Source organism: Boleophthalmus pectinirostris, unplaced genomic scaffold (assembly GCF_026225935.1).
Source record: "Boleophthalmus pectinirostris isolate CB_2022bp ecotype Guang Dong unplaced genomic scaffold, ASM2622593v1 HiC_scaffold_13, whole genome shotgun sequence".
NCBI classification, from domain to species: Eukaryota; Metazoa; Chordata; class Actinopteri; order Gobiiformes; family Gobiidae; genus Boleophthalmus; species Boleophthalmus pectinirostris.
This window is the reverse complement of record NW_026571036.1, coordinates 17260081-17275099: the sequence shown is the minus strand read 5'-3', so window position 1 is coordinate 17275099 and position 15019 is coordinate 17260081. Positions and strand designations below refer to the sequence as shown.

General features: G+C 37.4%; 1 protein-coding gene across 1 annotated transcript in view; it reads right to left on the bottom strand.

Annotated features, from left to right (window-relative positions):
- Window positions 1–285: 285 nt before the first annotated feature.
- The window catches only part of adgb (androglobin), a 36515-nt gene continuing 21781 nt past the window's right edge, over window positions 286–15019 (bottom strand). The window contains exons 23-35 of the mRNA XM_055149806.1: window positions 13787–13880; window positions 11766–11897; window positions 11544–11697; window positions 11221–11420; window positions 10976–11142; window positions 10451–10530; window positions 7557–7668; window positions 4627–4736; window positions 4143–4292; window positions 4002–4074; window positions 3880–3925; window positions 1869–2052; window positions 286–1048 (exon numbers count right to left, since the gene is read on the bottom strand). Of these exons, the coding sequence (XP_055005781.1) occupies window positions 866–1048; window positions 1869–2052; window positions 3880–3925; window positions 4002–4074; window positions 4143–4292; window positions 4627–4736; window positions 7557–7668; window positions 10451–10530; window positions 10976–11142; window positions 11221–11420; window positions 11544–11697; window positions 11766–11897; window positions 13787–13880 (1685 nt within the window). The 3' untranslated portion in view covers window positions 286–865. The remainder of the gene's footprint in view (window positions 1049–1868; window positions 2053–3879; window positions 3926–4001; window positions 4075–4142; window positions 4293–4626; window positions 4737–7556; window positions 7669–10450; window positions 10531–10975; window positions 11143–11220; window positions 11421–11543; window positions 11698–11765; window positions 11898–13786; window positions 13881–15019) is intronic.

Below are 15019 nucleotides of genomic sequence, written 5' to 3'. Positions count from 1 at the left end.
GCACCACTGTCTTGAGGGTATTCATAGTTATATGGCACACTTGGTTTTGCTTTGTATACATTGTACTACTTACCTAGTGTTATGGTGGATTACATTGTACTTACTTGTGAGTACAATGAAACACCCCACAACAATGTAATTTCATGTAATCCAAACCTAACACATTGCTTAACAAACTGCAATTACTAAATTATTAGTTTAAAGGTCCTATATTATACAAAATCAACTTTAGTAAGCTTTAAGCCACCTTATAATGTCGTTACCTCTTCAAAAACATACTTGGAGTTGTATTTCATTCACACATGTTTGAGTAATTCTTTATTCTTACTAATTATTATTATTAAGCTCAAAATGCACTGTTCGACCTTGATGTCATAAAGTTTAAAACACAGTGGAGCACTTCCTGTATTATCACATGATATCACAAGGTGGAACAGATAGGGTCCTGTTAGAGCGAAGAAGTAAATATGCAGGGTTTGTGTTAAACATGAATGAAAACAAAACACAACTCAGGGTATATTTGTGATGAAGAAAAGTTATAGCACAGATCAGAAAACAGCAAAATATGGGCTCTTTAAGTGTTTGAGGGTTTGCAATACAACAGGTCACTCCCACTGCATTATAATGTAATTAATAAGCATCAAATGCAATGTAAAATAAAGTGAGATTTTGTTTTGCTCAAAGCTGCTAAAAGGTCAGATAACAGCATATAGTTTTTATAGTATACATTTTATTCAGCATCTGCACAGGTCAGGAGCAGTGCTATGCGATCCTTCAAGCACAAACTCCAGAGGTGTGATTGACTCTCCTCACACTTAATAAAGGTGTCTTAAAAGAGAAATGTTCCAGTCTGGGCCAGTGTCCATCACTTCTTCTTGCCAGTGTTCTTGGCAGCTTTGGCAGCTTTGGCTGGCTGCTGCTGGGAGCCTGGGTTCTGCTCGTCCTCCACAGAGACTTGTTCCTCTGATTCTTCTTTGTCCACTGCATTATAGACGTTATACACATCGGACACTTCCAGCAGCTTCCTACGGCTCGCCCACAAGTTTGCCTGAGCACAAAAAATAAACAAAAGGGAGTTAAAATGCATATGGCTGTTTTTCACGGTTTTCTAATTATTACTTTGTTTGGTTGGATAGTATATGTGGTAAATATTTATCATTGTTTTACATCAGTTACATGGTAGCTTGTGGGGGAAAAATGTTGAGAAGAAAAGTACAAAATAAACAAGAAGTAGTGGAGAGCTGTAAAACAGAACACCTCTAGCAAATCAATCAAAAATGCAGGGAGGCCAGGGAGACCCCTCCTTTTGAATTATGGAGATGTACACAATGATGTGTCACAATTTAAAGGGCCTATATTAGGTTTCTGATCTATATTATAATGTTGTTTCCTCATCACAAACATAACTGGAGTTGTGTTTCATTCCATTTATATGTTTAACACACAAATCCTGCATATTTAGGCTGTGTTCTTCTCTCAAACTGAAATAACTCTGTTCCACCTTGTGATGTCATGAGGTAATATAGTGCAAGTGATCTACTGTGTTTTTAAACTCTATACACCTTCACTTGAATCATCTGGAGGATTTTAGACCTGGAATTGGTAATGTCCACTGAATTAACGGTAAAATTTAGCTGTTAACTTAAAAACTACCACTACATGACATCACAATGTGGAACAGAGCATCTTGAGCTTTGGAGATGTAAACAGACTAATAATAAAGGGTTATTCAAAAATGTGTGAATGAAACAAAAAACAACTCAAGGTATGTTTTTGAGGAGGTTTCAACACGGCTCACATTTCTAGCATAGAGCTTTAATTATTTGAATATGACTGGTGAGTTAATGGTTGTAAAAAACATAGCTGACCTGCATATTGGCATACATGTCCTGTTGACATCTCTTGAGCTTCTCTCTGTGGATTTCTTCCTCTTTGCGAAGCTCCAAAACATTTTCTCGAACCAAGCGATAAGACTGAATCTTCTCCATGCGCTCACTCGTCTGTAACTCTTCAATCTGTGTGTTGTACAATGAGGGCACATCCTTTTCCTGTCTATAAGAATACAAAATATGACAGACTATTATTTTAAAAAGCCTATACCTATTTTAATGTATTCTAAACAAGATAAATGCTTTTTACATAATTTTTCATATAAAGCTGCCAAATAATAAAATAAATTACACTAAATTATATTCATTTTAGATGGAATTTTCACATTTTTGTCCATTCAGGCACATTTTTGCAAAGAATCATGGAAAACCTACTGCCTGACATGCTCGCAGACATTTGATTCCCTTGCACTTGATGATGTATTTTCAAGTGACAAATAAACACGTGGTTGCAAAAAGCTCATGGCTGGACACATGGAAGTTAGTTACGGGCCCTTTAACTGTTCCACATTAGAAACTTTTATAATAGTAGTATAATACTAGTATAATAGTAGTTCTTGAATACTTTTGTTGTTTATTTTAGTTTCTGGTCTATCTGAAGTTCTGAATTACTTTGGGGACTTCAGATTTGGGTGTCTATCTTAGGTCTAAACTGAAAAAAAAAATCATTCAAAGACAGACTGTACCAGAATGGTCATTTTCCCCACAGAATTAAACCTTCTCAATCAGATCCCAATACTAGAGTGATATTTTGAGAGATAGACCATCCCATAATATCCCATTTTGATTAGATGACTACACAGTCAGTCTAATCAAAATGGAAATCTGTCTGAAAAAAGATACAGTTGCATATGAATATCATCTCACAAGCAAGATGGAGGACGGATATCTGCAAAGTCAATTTAGTCAGATTATCATGATTTAATCTAGTGATGCTGACACCTGATAGTGTCCATGAGTTTAGTGTAGACAGTATTTCAGTCTGGAAGAACTATAACAATTCTGTTCAGTTCTGTGTAAATCATTATCAAACAATGAAACTCAACAAAATTAATAAACGCACCACTAACTACAGCCAACTACTACTGATCACTACAACTGGTAGAGGGTAGACTTCGTCACCTGCTAGTTTAGTTTGTTTTCTTATTTTTAGCTCTGTCTAAATCAATAGTTTAATTCCATACTGTGTAATATTCCAGAAAAAGCAAAAACACTTCCAGGGAGACAAGCAGGTGGTGGACCCCCCCATGAGAAAAGTTACACAATGCAGCTTTACCACCACTACTTTCAATATTACTACCACCACTATTTACACACAATCACGCACACTGTAATTTCAAGCAAATAGTCAATTTAAGTATTTTAGAAAAAGTACTTCAATGACTACAGCAGAAATATGTTAGTAAGCTTTCTGATAACAACAACGCTTCATATGACAATGATACAAATGCGCTCTAAAAGTGTCTCGGGGGAGAGTACCGGGGCTAAGTACATTTCAGTATTTTCTCCTAGCAGACGTTATGAACAGACAAGGTCAGGCGATGGGGTGCAGGTGGTTAATGAACAGTGGCCCCGTTCACCTCTCTCTCAGCACTCTCACATTTTATTATGCTGTGAATCTGTGATGTGCCCACTGCGAAAGGAAGTGTAAAGTAACGCTAATTTACTGAAACACTGCCAAATAGACTTCTCTTTTGGCTGCTCTTTGCCTTGAAATGAAGGCCGCAGTGTCATTGGCTATTAGCTGGTGGACACAAGGACTGTTGTAGACAGCCTTGTAAAACTAAATAAGAAATGGAAGTAGTAGCGTCTTGTGGCACCTACTGTATATCCACAACACCACTGTGAGAAAAGTAATATGAAAAGGTAATATGAATTCACCAAAATATCCCTCAAACACAGACACACATAGAATACTAAAGGAAAGCTCTAGATGATAGGGACACGAGAAAAAAAGAAAGAAAAAGAAATTCTTGTTGCCATAATGTACCTGATAAATGGGGTATAGTCCATCGGAACAAATGGGTTGGAGGGAGCTGTAAACGATATGTTTATTACTGCACAAAATATTCACAAAAAATATTGTAAAATGCATTCCATTAGAGACCTTACCACAATCTTTATTTTCTGTATTCTCTGTATTTTCCTTGAATTGTTCAAGGAACTTGAGCCGAGACTGCAAAGCCTAAAAAACAATGACGCATTTAATTTTATCAACTCAATGAACTTTTTTTTCTGGCTACACTCTCTTACCTTGGCAGCACGTCCCGGTTCGGCTGTCTCCCAAGCTCTTTTCAGGGCTTTAATCTCATCTCTTCTCTCTGTGTCCTTCTTCACCTTCATGTTTTCAGATTTGTCAATGACCAAACGCAGCGTCCAGTATGCCTTCGACTGATCTATAATCTGTAGTACAATCAATGGTCAATATTCTCATAGTACATGCCAAGATTTACAGTTATACTTAAACGTGCACTTTAGTAATGCAGATGTTATTGCTTTGCCCACAATGTTCCACAGTATGGCATTAAACTGATTTGTATCCACAGAGAAGCAGGTGACACCACAAAATTAAGTAACTTGTCAGAACTCTGAAGTAGCGTCCACACTCACAGTAAACACGCAGTTTTTTAGCCGTACCTGTGGAATAGACTTGGCAAAGCAATTCCATGGAGACAAGTTACAAAGTGCAGCTTTAATATAATTCTTCAGTTCACATATTCAAATGATCATATCTTACTGTTTCCTGGACCTTGGTATCTTTTGGTTTCCCCTTCTCTTTGGGTTTAGCCGTTTCAGTTTTTGGCTGTTCAATGGGGGGTGGTGCCAGCGTGTCTGCAGATTGATTCACTAAAATCCAAACATGTATATATGTAGATTTTTAAAATTAGTTTTGTTGAATAATCTTGAAAATCTAGAGCATCACATATAGTCTAATACTTGTAGTCAGTTTTTAATACATATAATAGCACCTGTGTGCTGTGTGTGTGCTTGTATGCTAGATGGCACTGTTGCACTGTGGAGGAGAACAAGAGGTCCAGTGTTTAGACTTAGCAGAGGCTTGATAATCCATCATTTAGCTGCCACCCGCCTCAGCCCAAACAGCTTTGTGCATTCTCCCCGGGTTCATCTAATCACAGTCATACTGATAGGCTCTGGCCATTTAGGATCTAAGCATCACTGTCTATTTACACCCTCACAGAAAACACAAACATAATACTTGTGAAAACAGCTACATTATTCACTGTCGCGGGTTCAGATTATGATTTTTATCAACATTTTAAAGCATAGTCACTGGAGCATGGCTATATCTGATCTAATGAAGTATAACTTTTCAAGAATTGAGAATGTGTATAGTTTTGCTGAGTTTCAAATAATAATAAAACAATAAAAGGGGTAAATTCATTCTTGTCAATACAGATCTTCCTGTTATATGTTGTTATATTTTGAGGATTACTTCCCATTCAAAAGATTTAACATTTTATTTCCAAATCACTATGACAACAGTACTCATTTCTCATCATTCTGATAACCATGGAAAGCACGTTCAGGGTCTGGTCACAAGCATAAATGATCAGGTTCAGCATTGTCTGTATTTTCTTATTTTCTATCAGTCTGTGAGTTTCAGAATGATCAAAATTAGGACTGCTGCTAAAACAATAAACAAATTAAAGCTAAATATTACATCTTCTGAATGGGAAAAGGACCTCAAAAGCTGCAGTAATCAATGAAAATGGAATTGAGTATTTCCCCCCATTCTAGGATCTGAAAACAACCAGTAGTATTCTGAATGAGGTGGTTTAACATGAAGCGATTCACAGCTCAGCGTGCACTAGTGCTGTCTACATGTAGTATGTAGGGAGCATGATCAAGGGCAGAGCCTCACCACTGAGACAAGTTAAACTGGGTGAAATGAATTCACTTTCCTGCTGAGATATTTCCCAGGGCACCATGGGGCAAGAGCCAACTTCATTTGACTTCCTATTGACCTACTTTCACAGGCTTATTGAAAAACCATCAGAGAATTGTGTGGTCATTGGCCTGTGTGTGCACAATTGGAAACTGCATACAAAGGTACTTCATTTATAAATACAAAGCACATATTATTGCCCATAGAATAGTTTTCATCAAAGTATGTTTTTTATTCTGACACATACACATAACTGGAACCGGAGTTTGTTTACCAGTGCTTACAGGAGGAAAAGCCCACAGGTATATATGCATTCTCGTCATTGTATTTTCTACTTATAATTTCTAGACACTGAAGAAAAGGGGGATTTCAACTAAACCTTTTTCCTTTTTTCCTTTTTTCCCCTCTGGCACTCAAAATGTCAATGCTATAGCACCTCTTTTTCATCAACTTCCTCATATTGTAATTATTCACCCCCTCAGAATTTTTAAAATGCAGTTGCAAATTTCAAAGACAGCGTTTTTCAGCTGAACCAATTTGAGCAGCTTGATTAAAGGCAGAGAAGCAGAGTCGGTGGCGGACTACGAGATTATTGCGACCAGTGGGCAAAAGAAATCCACTCTGATCTGGTAAAGCAGCTGTATTCGTTTGGCTTTGATTAGGCGAGTGATTACAGGGCCGGAGCAGCGAGCACGGACGCTCTGAACAGTCACTGGCCCCTGACACTGCCTACTGAGGATGTGCTGTTTTTCAAAGGGCAGTATTGCGCAAAGTTTCTTCTTTTTTTTTAGCCTGTTGCCATGTTACAATGTTGCATCCTCATCAAAAATGCCATGCCTGGAGTTGTAGTTTGTTCTCACATGTTTCAGTAACCTGAATATTCTCCAAAGATCAAACACTTCCCCTCTCAGCTCAAGCTAAGCACATTCCTCCATGTTTTTAAAGTCCACCTACATCTTCCTAACATCAAATTGCCTCTGCTAATCTCTATTGTTTATCACTTGAAACAAACTGCTTCCTTCTTCACTCCTACTCTATTCCACTTTGAGAATGCCTGATCTTGTCTGATCTCGGATGCTAAGCTGAAGCAGGGTTGAATCTGCTTAGCACTGGGATGGGAGACAGCGGGGAATGGCAGGTACTGTAGTGGGAGTACTTTCTGTACTAAAGAAATACCAAGGCTACATCTTAAAGGTCCTTTATAATGCACAATTGATTAGTGAATTTTAAGACATGTCAGAACGCTGTTACCTCATCAGAAACATACCTCTAGCTGTGTTGTTTCATTCACATCTTTCGGTAATCCTGGTTTATTTGTCTGTCTATATCTCCAAAGCTCAAAATGCTCTGTTCCACATTATGATGTCATGTAGTGATAGTTTTCAAGTTAACCTTTTACCTTTTGTTTTGCGGAGATTGGCAATTCCAGATTTGAAATGATCCAAATCATTCTAGTGACGGTGTATTGAGTTTAAAAACACAGTAGAGCACTTCATGTATTACCACATGACATCACAGGGTGGAACAGAGTTTGAGTGTTTGAGGGAATCTAAATATACAGGGTTTGTGTGTTAAAAAAAAAAGTGAGAATAAAACAAAAAAAAACATTATACATTATACAACATTATAATAACATAGAAAATAGTATATGAGCTTTTTTCAGTATTAAAAAATCTTAGATAACACATACTATACTGTAGGACCATGAAACTACCTGTGGAATATCTAGGAGGAATTACGCTTATCTAAACACACTGTACCTCTCAAGTCGCTCTTCTCTAGATCCTGGAGTGTGTGGACATAAGCCAGCTGAGACTCATCCAGGTCCCAGCTCTCATTTAGCACCTCTGCTTGCACCACGTATTTATGAGTCTGAGACATACAAGACAACAAGACAACAAGACATAAACAATGCCTATATACTTTATGCACGTACCAACAAACAGTGTAGTATATCCATCTAGGCACAGGTTAGGGCTGGGAATCACAGGGTCCCTCACGATTAGATACAGTACATAATACAAGGCTCACGTTACGATATCATATGGCGAAAGATGCAATAATTGATATGTAGCACATGATTCTCTGTGATATGCTGTGTTTTTTTTTAAGAACCAAACACAACTGAGCAACAATGTTTTCTTTGTTAAACCACTACTTGCTCATCAAAACAGTGAATGTGCCAACTGTTTTACATAAACAAGTTTCCTTCCACTAAATAAGCAACTAAATTGTAACGCAGTCACAGAAACAATTGCTAAAAGATACCAAAATGTAGCATTAACATACAGCTCCAGAAGAACCACAGGCATTTATTCTCCATTACTGGCTATCAATAGTGTACGTCTTGTTTGCATCCCACATGGTGCAACACAGTGCTTTAATCACTGGTCCGCTGCTCTAAAACAGGATTAGTGTTCTCACCCAAGATCAATAGCTGTTTACTCTGGACTACCACATGATCTATGGAATTTGACATGATCTGCCTCATTATGATCGGTGTCTCTGTGGTGCTGCCTAGTGTCAGTGTAAGTGCATGCTTTTTATAGTCTGAAGATAATCTGAAAAAATGCTAAATGAATTCCAACAAATTTTCAAGAGCAAGTGATCAAGCATGTGATTGCTGGTTTGGGTGTTTAACAAAAGGAGAAGGTGTGACAAAAGCAGTTAGGTAATGATAGCTTGTGTAGGGATGCTTTTAGCGGCATAATTTCAGCTCTCCGGTCATTTCGTTATGGTCATAGTGTGTTAAAACAAAGCCTAGTTTAAAGGTCTTATATGAAGCAGAATTATCTCTTGTGAGCTTTAAGTCATGTTAGAATGCTGTTATGTCATCAAAAACATATCTGGAGTTGTGTTTTGTTTCATTCACACATTTGAGTAACCTATTATTATTAGTCTGTTTACAACTCCAAAGCTCAAAATGCTCTGTTCCACCTCATGAACCGTCATGAAGCGGTAATTTTCAGGTTAACAGCTACCTTTAACCTTTTATTCAGGATGAAATTTTACAGCTGAACACTTCCTGTATTCAGTGTTGGGGAGTAACGGATTACATGTACCAGAGTTACGTAATCAGAGTACAAATTATGAGTAACTGTATTCGGTTACAGTTACTGTTTAAGTGAGTGGTAATTAGACAACAGTTACTTGGTTGAAATAAATGGATTACACAGAGATATTTTCCTGTTTTCACATTTTTTTTTCTTTTTTTTTTTTGGTAATTCCACTCATTGCTGGACACTAAATCAGGTCTAAACCCAGGTCTAAACCCAGGTCTAAACCCAGGTCTAAACCCAGGTCTAAACCAGGTCTAAAACCAGGTCTAAACCAAGGCCTAAACCAGGTCTAAAACCAGGTCTAAACCAGGTCTAAACCCAGGCCTAAACCAGGTCTAAAACCAGGTCTAAACCAGGTCTAAACCCAGGTCCAAAACCAGGTCTAAACTAGGTCTAAACTAGGACTAAACCAGGACCAAACCAGGACTAAAACCAGGTCTAAACTATGTCTCAAACAGGATTTAACAAGACTAAACCATGCTGTGAGGACTGTGTCTCCTCCTCTTCTATCAGTACTATTTTTAATTTGGTTAAGTAAAGTCTGGGCTTTTCATTTTCTTTTAGCAGACAAAACATCTTATGTGAAGATTTCCTAGTCTTTGCTACTCTACAGCAAATCAAGTACTCCAAAGTATTCAGAATACGTTACTCACCTTAAGTAACTTAATGGATTCCGTTACAGACTACATTTTGGGGTATATAATCTGTAATCTGTAGGGGAATACATTTTAAAAGTCACCTTTCCAACACTGCCTGTATTACCACATGACATCACAAGGTGGATGTCATGATTTTTTTGCATGAGATAAGAACTCTGCCTAAAAATGCAGGGTGTGTGTGTGTTAAATAAGACAAAACACAACTCCAGGTATGTTTGTTGAGGAAACAACATTATAACATAGATCAGAAAATAGTGTAACATAGGCCCTTTAAGGTCCAACTTGAATAGCAGGGCTTCAGACAGAAAAGTGCCTCCAGTTAGCCTCCCCAAGGAACGATGAAGGCTACCAAAAAAGATATGTACTGTATTTAGTGTTGTCTGTATTAGGAGCCACAACCTCTGAAGGTTCATTGTCAAACCACCATACTATTTGTAATAATATTTGCTTTCATAAATTATTTACTTCATTCACAAGGCGTATGATAAGATGTTATTAAAATGATTGGCTACACAGGCGGGCATAATGTTCAGTGATCACTTACAAAAAGGCCAACCTCGTTTTCCATAGCACAGTCTGTTCTGCGCTGTTGTGTGTGTAAAAAACAGATATTATCATTCCACACCACAGGGGCTCTGCAAATCACGGTGACTCATCAATCGTATTCAAATCATAGTTTCCTGACAAGCTCTGATAAGTAGACAATCTAAAATCTAAAAAAAAATCCCTCTACACTTCTCTTCTGTCTTTCATTGTGCGTGGGCGTGTGCAACTTTCACATGTGTCTGAGGACGTGCACGCTGCAAAAAGGCGAAAAGTGGAAAAATGAAAGGCAAACAGGAACAGCAAACAAGTGGGTGAGCTGCGGCGAGTAGAGTGAGAGAGTGCGAGTGTGTGAGCGGCAATGGATGGCACACAGGCAGTTGTCAGTGATACCGTGGTCTCTGTGGGAGGCTGAGCATTGTCCACTTGGTGCCTTTGTTTGGGGCTGCTTGGTTTGTCCTGGTTCTTCTCATCTGAAACAATCATAAAGAAAGAGTTTTAGAAAAGAGGGACTGCCTAAAGAGGACATTTAAGGTTTAGTGGTGGTATTTTGTATTTCAAACTAAACTACATACATCATTATTTTACATTTTGTCCACCGTAAGTCGCAATATTGATCTAAAACGGCTTAATAATAAAAAAGATCCATTGATTTCCAGCTCAAAACAGCAGAACTGCTAGGCCTCACTGCTTCACAAGGGCATTTTACTGTAGCAAGATTTTTAATAACATTTCTATTGTTGAAAAATGGCTATGTAACATTTTTTAACACTACATGTATGAATCTGTACAAGCACAGAGCAGTGGGCAGAGACAGGGGGATAGCTGAAAAGTCTGAGATTCATGATGACAATGTGGTGATGTGTAGTTACTGGTACTCTATATAATAATAGGACATAATAGGACATAAACGCTTACCAACATTGGCTAAAAAGAAGAACACAGGAATCATGATATGCCCCATCCCTGTGCGCCTGGTGACCTCTTTTCCATGGTCAAGGATCAAGACACGAATCATAACATCGGACTTGGAAGTTTCAAACTGAATAGTACTCAACACATCTGCAGTAACTTCCACTATATGGCTGTGAAGACACGGCAGTTTTCAGTACCACAAGGAAACAGCACAGCAAATTAGATCTAAATATTGTTAGTTTTCTTACCGACATATAATATTATGTTTGTTTGGAATGTAATAATCTTTGAATTCCTTTGGTACAAATTTATTCACAGATTTCTCATTGGCTGGCTTTGGAAGGAACTCATTAGAACCGATGAGGCGCATTCTCCAAGTGAGGGGGTTAGTTGTAGTAGTAGTTTTAGATGATTCAGAAACAGCCTCTGCTAAAAAGGTATAACCAAGCTGTAACAGATATATTTATTATTATTAAACTGGATTTAAATAGTGTTTGTCAAGACATCCAAAAAGATACAGATGTGAAGTTTATGATCATGTTGAGGAATGTAAGTCATTGTAATACCAGACCTGATTGGGTTGATAAACATGAGGAACAATTTTGTTAAAAACAGTTCTCAGCTCCTCTCCAGTGTCATTATTTATGACATGCAGCACACAGGGAGAAAGCTGTGAGGTGACTTTTGGCAGCAGAAGTATTTCATTGGTCACAAAGAACACCTCTCTGTGGACAAAAATATGTCTTTAGTTAAGGATCACATTGTATATTTTATGGTTAAAATGCACATTTACCTGAAGACTATAAACCAGGATATGCTGGTGTCTTGGATTTGAGTAGAATAATCAGCATAAGATATATTAGCCCAGTCGTCCTTTTGACAGGGATATAGATCTGCATCTCTTCCACAATTCTCAATGATGTACCTTAAAATCAAAACAACAGTGGGGTCACATTTTATGTAGACTTTTGGTCAGGACTGTTGATTAGAAGAATACTTGTGTTTTGCAAATTGTATAAACCATACAGTTTGTGAAGTTAAAGGGCCCATATTACGCTAATTTCTGATCAATGTTATACTGTTGTTTCTTCAAAACATCAAAAACATACCCGGAGTTGTGTTCTATTCATTCACACATGTTTAATACACAAATCCTGCTTATTTAGGCAAATTTTCTAACACTCTGTTCTGCCTTGTGATGTTATGTGGTAATACAGGAAGTGCACCATTGTGATTTTAAATTTAAACTAGAATAATTTGGATAATTGCAGGTAAATAATGCAGGGTTACTCAAATATGTGTGAAAGAAACAAAACACAACTTTAGACATGTTTGTGATGAGGTAACAACAAAATAAAATGGCTTAATGCTCACAAGAGTCAATTTTGTGTAACACAGGACCTTTAAAGTTTCACCACGGATAAGCCACTTAAGTTTCAACAAGTGTGGCTCCAAACACAGTGCAAAGGTATGTGTAGTTTTGAATGCCTGCACATACACACAGAATATTTCTCTGGGCAGCAGCAGGTCATACGACAAACAGCACTAACCCATTGGACAGGGGCAGCACAAACAGCAGATGGTACCACAGGGAGAGGATGGAACACACTGTGGAAAAAGCCCCCCCTGCCTCGACACCACAGGCTGTCAGCACCAAGACAGGCAAGGAGCAGATTCTTGTGGTACAACAATGGCTGTGGTTGAATGTACACTCAAAATCAGATTATCTACAGATTTTTGGAGTTTTAAGATTAATAAAATGAAATGTAAACAGCAAAGTCTACAGATTTCTTACTAATCATGGTCCCTCTGGTTACTCACATCACATCACAGCGTTTGCAGTTTGCATTTCATTTAAATCATCTTTAAGCTCCAGAAATCAGATTCTGATGTGTATGTCAGCATGGCCACTGATATCAACTTGTCAACTGGCACAACGGACATGTACAGGCAACACTTTATGTTAGGGTACACTTATTAATATATAACTAGCTGCTATTTTTGCATGTGGTTAATTTGATGTTGATTAACATAACGTATTCTTATTCAGCATAACCATATTCCGCTGCTAGTAACAAATTACACAATTAACACTTTCCTATTAATAAACTTAGAAAATAAATAAGTGGCGAAAAAAGTCATTTATTGTGGTACTAGCCCTTACCAAAAGCCTATTAGGAGAATAATCCATGAACAAAAATCATAAGGAGATTGTTAAATGAAAAGTTAATAATTGTCTAATTAGCAGCAGAATGAGGATATGCAGAATAAGACATAAATAGGCTTTGTGCACAATAGTACCCGGCAACCTCACTGTTAGCGTCACTACTTCCTGTCCAGTTTTATCTCTATGAGGCTGAGTCACGCTTATTTATTTTATTTTATTTTTTTATAACAATAATTTAAGATAAAGCAGCGGACAATGGATTGTGGGTCCAATTAATACTTCACCGGAGGACACTTCTGTGTTTAGAAAAGAAGATGTTTGTGATTTTGAGGCATAATAAAAAACAACGTCACAAATTTATATATTATATGTTTAAAAATAATTGGGTAGTCTTTATTTTCATTTATTTGAATTTTAATGTTGTTTTATGTTTTCTGAGTTTTAATAAAAGTGACACAGTGAGCTATCTAGTGTTCTGCTGCGCAGAGAGTATATAAAAGCCAAATACATACTAATCAACATCAGATCAACCACTTACAGGACGTGTACGGAAATTAGCAACTGGTTTTAAGACAAAATAAGTGGACCTAAAAATAAAGTGTTATCCATGTAGAGAATGGAAGAGAATGGTGTTTTGACATGTTTACCTCAGCAGATGAGCAGCATGTTTCTCTGCATCAGATGCTACCTTTGGCCACATGTCGGACAGGATCTGAGCTGCTCGAGCATTCTCCGGTGAGCCTGACAGTAAGAAGGGAAACAAGAGTGGCTATTAGGAAAGACAGTGTATGGTGGAGCCTCATTCTACAAAATATTCTATTGTGGTGTACTGAGCCCATGGCGAGGGATGTCACAATGTCAAATTTTTGAGTTTTCATTATTGTCAGAAGAAACACTATAATTTAAATGGCCCATATTACACTGGTTTCTGATCCATGTTATAATGTTGTTTCCTCATCACAAACATTCTTAGACTTGTGTTTTCTTTCATTCACACATGTTTAACATTTGAACCCTGCATATTTAGGCTGTGTTCTTCTCTCAAACCTTCACTTGAATCATTTGGATGCTTTCAGCCCTGGAATTGGCAATCTCTACTGAAATAAAAGTAAAAGGTAGCTGTTAACTTGAAAACTACCACTACATGATATCACAAGGTGGAAGATTCTGAGCTTTGGCAATGTAGACAGACTAATAGCAAAGGATTACTCAAACATGTGTGAATGAAACAAAACACAACTCTAGCTGTTTTTAATGAGATAACAACATTATAAGAGCTTAAAGTTCAGTAGGAACTGTAAGATGTTATTCATATTATCCAAGCAACAGTCACATTATCTAATAGGTGACTATTCCTCTAGTATATGACAGCTTTATCAAACCAAACTTTCTGAATTCTGAAGTATGGTAAATGGTAAATTGTCACATTTTATATAGTGCTTTTTAAGACACTCAAAGCATCAAGCATCAAGGAGGCACTCACCCATTCTCACACACATTCATACACCAGTGTACGCAGGCATGGTGGGTTAAATGTCATGCCCAAGGACACAACGACAGTATTCATCTGTGGGAGCTGGAACTACACCTTCAACCTGTAGGTCAGTGGCTCTGACCGCTCATCCAATGATGTTTTATGTTGAGAGTGGGATTCAAACTGCCAACCTTCAGAACAATGGACAAATGCTCTACCAAGTGAGTACTGTCGCCCAAGTAAAGTTTATGTGACAGATTTAATTGAAATTACCTAATTTTTGCTTCTAAATTTGCCACAGTTTTTAAGCTACATAATTTATTGCAAATAAATGTTATTTAACACAAATTTAAGATAGCAATACAGGTAATTCTTTGCATTACATGCAATTATATCACAAAAATGA